Genomic DNA, 6,729 nt, shown 5'->3' with positions numbered 1-6,729 from the left:
GAGAGAGAGAGAGAGAGAGAGAGAGAGAGAGAGAGAGAGAGAGAGAGAGGCTGCGAAGTGGTGCCGTAGTCGTGTTAACGATGAACGATGGCGATGCACTGTGAGCAAGTCGAACGTCTATGATAATATCATTGTCCAGCGTCGGTTATCCGGCGCCGCGTGGTGTGATGCGTACACGCCAATGTCCACGTCTCCTGTCCGACATTCGCGACATCGCGAATGGGATATCCGCTGAAAACGACGGCGAGGCAGATTCGACAGGATAGGACGGCGGCTTTAATCGTTCGTCTATAACGAGAAAATTATACTAGGGGAGAAAGAGAGACGCAGGTCCGGATAAATGATGCGTGTTTGATGACGGAATTTACTTTATCGCCCGGATGGATCGCGACGACGACGGCGACTGTATCGTAAGCCGCCGTCGGTGCGCGTAATATCAATTTAATCGCGCGTTATAATCGGAGCAGTAAGTGAGCTACACGATCGCCGTCGGTTAACTATAATCCGTGTAAAATTAACTTTCCCAAAAAGAAAATCGGAAGTTCCCCCATCCGAGCAGAATTATATAAAATGAAAATATAAAATGAAAGCAGAATAATGAATTAAAATGAAAGAACAAAGATATGAAGAAGTAAATATATGAAAAAATGAATGTATGGAAACACATGCAAGAGAGAGAAAAAGTGAAGAAGTCTGGTATTCAATTTTTGAGATATTTTACGATTCTCAATACATTGAAAAAAATATCTGAAAAAATTTATTCCTGATGAAGTTTATTTCTGTTTTCTGGGAAATAAAATTTACTTTCTTTTTCTTAAGGCTCCTGACCCCTCTCATTGTTTATCCCTTTTTAATGATGTCAGAAACGAGAAAATGTATGCTAACAATTCTTGCGAAATACATTGAAATAAAAATATATATCCATAAAGTAACACTTGCAATCGATTAAACAAATTTGTAAGATATTCCGTGCACTCCTCTTTTGCTCTAACAATCAATAATTTATTGTAAATTAATCTGAATAGAAACAGGCAAAGAAATAGGTTTAAAAGATGAATTGTATGTTACGTTAATTTACGTTTATCACGTTATGGATTTATATTTTAATTTTAACGTATTTCATAAGAATTTTTAGCGTACATTTTCTTACTTCTGATGTCATTAAAAAGAGATAAACAATGCGAGGAGCCTTAATTTCTACGAATAAATTTTATATCCCACAATCTCCAAAATTTTCAACTATTTTTTCTCTGTGTAACTCTGTGCGAGATACTGTGTCTTTTGATCTGGATCAGCTGCGATTTTTGTTTCTGACGAAAGGGAAAACATGTGTGGCGATGATGATGATGATGGTAGCGTTGACGGTGGTGGTGGTGGTGGTGGCGTCGCGCGCGAGCGCATGTCAAATCGCGATATTGTGGAGAAAATTGCGTCGCGGAACAAAGGAGAAAACGCGAGGGGTGTGCGGGAATGACTCGCCCGTAGGGACCGTCATCGGCCATGTTTGAGCAGCCGCGCCGAGCCGCGGCACCTCATTCTATTCCGCTCCTTGCTCGGCTGCCGTTCTACAAAGAAACTCCGAACAATGACACGATACGATCTTGACGCGGGCAATAAACTATACCATTCCATTATTACATTTTTACGCGATCCAGCGTGTCCCGCCGGAATAAGGGAGGGGGCGAGGTACGCGTTCGCCGATTGTGTAACGCGCGCGCGATGCACACGCAATCGCAATGACGCTCGTTATTACTGTCCGGTTGCGCCGGTCGGCGGCAACAAAAGCGAGCGGATCGTCACGCAGTGACTTATTGACATTTGTGCCATTTGTCTAGCTGCAAAAATCGTACATATTTCCAGGGAGATGAAAAATATCGAAGAAATTATTTCATCGCGCAATTGCAGTCACAAATACCAAACTCTTTCTCTTATTGCGTTTCCCGAATCGTAAAAGTGTCATCGAATCGTCACGTGAATTCGGACGAATCATCCAGACCGTCAGCCACTTTTGCACGACGAACACTGCGCGCCCTCGGCGAGAATTGTCCTTCCCGGAGGATATAAAGCCGGTAAACAATGTCTCTTTCTCTCCTCTGCGGAGAGCAGCTTATGTTCAATTTGCTCGTGTCTTAATTCTCGAGGCGTGTAACCGCAACGCGAGCATTGTGTATCGAGCTTTCTGCCTTCGCCCGAGATTTCCCGCCGCGGATAAACGCGCCGCACAGAGATTTTCCGTCGACGCGACGACGCGGAGTCTACCTCCCTTGCGATCCTTTTCGTGGTGTTATTCACGGTCGGCCGTAAAACTTAGGATGGGCCTGGAATTAGCCAACTGCCGCAAATGGCAGAGCGCCCGGACGGGGCTTATTTCTTCTCGAAATTACCTCGAAAATGCCTCTTTCCACCGGCGTAACCTTGCGTCCGCAAGTATGGCGGATTTCGTAGGAGGAACCCGCGCTCTCCCCCGATTGCGAGAAATTCTCTCTCTTTCTTGGATTCCCCATCTTCGACAAACGATGATGTACCTCTGTAACACACGGTGAAAAAACATCTTGGGTGTGAAAAAACATCTTGTATTTGGGTGTGGAAATTTTTGTGCTAAATTCTTCACATACTCCCGTGTGTCAACTTGTTGTGTTATCTTGACTATTCTGCGTTGAGTTCGTGGTTCACCACTTACAAGTGTTAAAGCAACGCAATACTGTCCAACTATTGCATTTTTGTGTCAATTTCTGATGTATTGTTTGTGTTATTTGTTTATATATTTATCTTGTTAAATAATTTTTGTTGCACAAAAATTAGGAACATATGAAATACGTTAGATGTAGCACAAAATAGTTTACAGTTAATACTTTTCTGTCAATTAAAGATTAGTATTATTTAAGTTTTACATTGTATTACAAGAGAGAGAAAGAGAGTGAATTTTATCCAAATCTACAATTTTAAAATTCGAATTTAATTTATATCATTTTTAATCATTTTTAATCATTAAGATATGTTGGGAATTTCTATCATTTTTAATCATTTTTAACCATTAAGATATGTTGGGAATTTCTATTGAGACATCTTTCTTTCACTTCGAATCGTTCGTAAGCGTTTGTAGTAGGCAGCATAGGGTTTGCTACTCGCCGACATTTGTGTTGCTCACGAACAAGTCGGAACAATTATTCTCTAGATTCTCAGATGCTATAGATCTGTCTATAGATGTTTCATAAATCTTCAGAATGTCACGTCGGGTGAGACAGCGGATACCTTTGATTTTACAAAGGTCTATTTTGCCTTAAATCGTTAAAATAGATCGTCAAAAAATTAGCATTTCTCTTGCCATTCGGTTGCCGGTAGGTTAGAGTTCTCTCTCTCTCTCTCTCTCTCTCTCTCTCTCTCTCTCTCTTTCTTTCTCTCCTTCTCTTTTCATTTTTTGTTGATTTTCCTCTAACAAGGAGAACAAACGCGCCGCAAATGGCGCTTCAGGTCTAGCAGTCGTGTCGAGACATATTTTGCGAGACACATTTGCAGAATTGATCGTCGCATTTCTCCGAATCGATTTCATGTGCGACCATTCGTCTCCCTTTCGTGTGCTTCGCGTTTAATTTCTATCTTAATGGCCTCACGAGTTATATCGATCGCTATCTGCGAAGTCGTCGAGTCGCGGCGATATCCGTGGACGATCCTGCAATCGACGAACCGTCCGATCAGATTCCCCGCCACGGGAGAGAGGGTGACATCACTGCACGATAGATCCTAGATTAACATGTTCGCGACGCGTTATCGATACCGAGTTCGCACCGTCTCGCCGCCATTAGCTATCCCCGCACGTCCGGCAATTACAGTCTGTCGCCCCGGGGCGATTCGTGACCGCAATAATGGCGATAAGCCCTGGAGGAAAATTCGGCGCTTTCTCGTTGAGCTATTTACGGCGACGACGGCGGCATTGTGTCTCCGCTCGATCGCAACCGAGCGACTTTATTGAGTCGTCGTGTACGAGACACGACGGGCTCGTGTACGAATGAAGAATTGATGATACGACCCGGTAATAGGTCGGGATCGTAGATGCGCGATGGCCGGCCGTGCGACGATGATATATTAAAACTCGGCGGACTTTTGATGCCGACAATTCGGCGAATCACGAGTGCAGGTGCATTATTTTTGAATGTATAAACGTGCAATTTGGTCGCATCTTTTTTTGCACTTTTTGTATACATTTTAATTTAATATGTGTTAAGTGACTTGAAACATTTTGACGATTTTAATTCTCTTAATTTCTTGGAGCGAAATTTCACTTGGGAAACGGACTGGTCACCGAATCGGAGCGACTTTTCATTCGTACAGAGCGAATTCTCCACTCTGAGTCAGCGAGTGAATGTTTTCACAGATTGAAGAGTGAATCCGATGTGCAGTCGGTCGCAAATTGTTTTGCACACAGAGTATTTTGTCGAGTAAAGTTGTGCTATGCTTCGAGTTGTCGGAATTAAATGTCATTATTGATATGTATTCGCGCAGTGATCAGTTATAAATATATAAAAATTCTCAAGATAACATGTGTTCTCTCAATTAAAAATAAATTCTTCGAGTTTCACAAATGTCACATTTTGAATTGTGTGTCACTCCGATTGTTACGCATACACGTCAACACGTGGCTTTCGATTCCGACAACTTGAGGCGTTGTAATTTTATTCGATATGCAAACCGATTTACAACTGGCTATATTGAACTGTCACGTATTCACTCGATTGAAACATTCACTCGTATCGAGCGGGGTCTATTCTAAGCTTGCGTGAAACATTCACTCTTGTGATTTCGAGTGGCAGTAGTTTCATTATCGCCTTGAGGGAAAATATTTTTTACTCGTTTTTAGTGAGATTTTACTTCAAGAAATTTGGAGAGTTACCTGATTGTTGAAATATTTAGTTACGAAATTCGATTCGACAGACTCGCGGATTTATCTGGATGTATGATTGAAATTGACGGGAAGAGTGCGACTTGCAATCATTGCGTTCTGTAATGAACGTATGCGTGCAAAATGGAGGAGGTATCCCGACGTGATTATTGCGACCGATCGACGTTTGCTTCAAGTTAGCTTTCGTATTTCCTCTTCGACTTTCAGCGGCGATAAGGGGAAACGAGAGAGAAAGAGAGAAAGAAAAAACTCCAGTAGAGCCCGCTCTATCCTCAGTCGGGGCATCAATTCGGGCAGGTAGCGTTGGGTCTTTGTAAATTACACACGTACAAGAGCAGCGCATCATCCCGTCCCGTCGGGCCCTCGCCGCCGTTGTCAACCGCCATACACGGCAACAAATTTATACGTCGCCGCCCCGCGGTTTTCCCACATAAGCGGACAAACGGGGAGTGGTAAAAGATACGGGTCGAGGAGCAAAAGAGCCGAAAGACATCGTGCCTCGGGTAATTACATGCCCCGGGAGAGCCCGGCAATGGGATCCGACAAACACGCGCGGTTAGGAGTAGGTGGTTAAGGTTTAGGTGTGCTCTTCTCGTGGAAGGAAGACAGGGAGAGGGAAGGTTCGGAGGGAGTCCGCTTGGTTGGGCCCGGCGGCGGTGGCGGTGGAGGACGAGGCGGAGGGAGCGAATGGGAGAGACAGAAAGAGAAAGAGAGAGGAGAGAGGTGGTGGATTTACCTCTATATACGCTGCCGTGACGCGAGGGAAGAGTGTGGCAGGGGGGAGGGAGAGAGAGAGAGAGGAAAGAGGGCCTCTCGCAGCGAGAGCACTATATTACATCATTGGCGGCCATTTTGGACCACCCAAGTCGCTGTCAGAGCATAAAAAATATGAAGTTCTTTTAGGGCCGCCTTTTTTCCGTGCCGCCAGCGGCGCGGCTCCGCCGTTCGGATCGTACCGTAACGGAGAAAGGAGGTGCGAAGGAGAGGGCCCGAGGAGGCCGGCGGTCGCGGGAGCGAGATAACGAGAATGGGACAGAGGAAAGAAGAAGAGAGAGAAAGGGATAAAGAGACAGATAAAGAGAGAAGGTGAGTTAGAGGGGCCGGGATAGAGAGGCTGAAAGAGGGTGAAGGAGACAGGCGGGAGAGAAAGAGAGACAGAGAGGAGGACGAGCTCCGAAGCCGAGACGTAGATTCGCGGAGGATTCGTGAGGAGAGAGGCGGAGGAGAGCGTTGGATCGCGCGCTCGCGCGGAGGATGATCCTCCGAAGCGGAGGAGACGGAGGGTCTCCGATAGACAGATTTAGAAAACGAGGCGCGGCCAAAAGTATGAGGAAGAGGATCGGAAAGGTGGACAGCAGGGAGAAAAGATCCAGGGGAGAGCCGTGGGCGTGAGGAGGGCGAGATGCCCGATGGAGAGAGAAAGAAAGAGAGTGCGTGAGAGCGTTTCAGAGAGCGAGGAAAGGGATAAGGTGATGGAGAAGGGATCCCCTGGTATCACAGTCTCGGGGAAACGGGGTAAGTGAGTGACGATGGACGGAGATTATGACGTAAACACGAAGAAAGGAGGAATATCCGAGATGGGCGCATTTTTTTTTATTGCGAGTGTCTTACGAAGAAAAACGAAGAGTGTCGATCGACGGCTCGAGCGTCGAATCGAGGTGGCCGCGGTGGAACGCGTGGGCACGCGACGCTGGCGAACCAAGGGCTTCCTTGCATCGATTATGAAACGCCACGAAGGTAGCGGAAACGGAGACACGAGAAAGCGCGCGCGAGAAGAGAGAGAGAGAGAGAGAGAGAGAGAGAGAGAGAGAGAGAGAGAGAGAGAGAGAGAG

The 6,729-nt window shown here is 45.7% G+C and overlaps 1 protein-coding gene across 3 annotated transcripts in view; it reads right to left on the bottom strand.

Moving 5' to 3' along the window:
• The window catches only part of LOC116849529, a 50,871-nt gene that overhangs the window by 8,034 nt on the left and 36,108 nt on the right, over window positions 1–6,729 (bottom strand). For 2 of the 3 annotated variants that reach the window (XM_032826758.1, XM_032826767.1), the window contains one exon: window positions 2,385–2,527. In XM_032826758.1, coding sequence (XP_032682649.1) covers window positions 2,385–2,527 — 143 coding nt within the window. Of the gene's footprint in view, window positions 1–52; window positions 289–2,384; window positions 2,528–6,729 lie in introns of those variants that run through there. The other variant, XM_032826776.1, reaches the window with a different exon arrangement.

Source organism: Odontomachus brunneus, unplaced genomic scaffold (genome assembly GCF_010583005.1).
Source record: "Odontomachus brunneus isolate Ranch 3 - 2012 unplaced genomic scaffold, Obru_v1 Obru_scaffold_005, whole genome shotgun sequence".
Classification (NCBI taxonomy): Eukaryota; Metazoa; Arthropoda; class Insecta; order Hymenoptera; family Formicidae; genus Odontomachus; species Odontomachus brunneus.
This window is presented reverse-complemented; position numbering and strand designations above follow the sequence as displayed.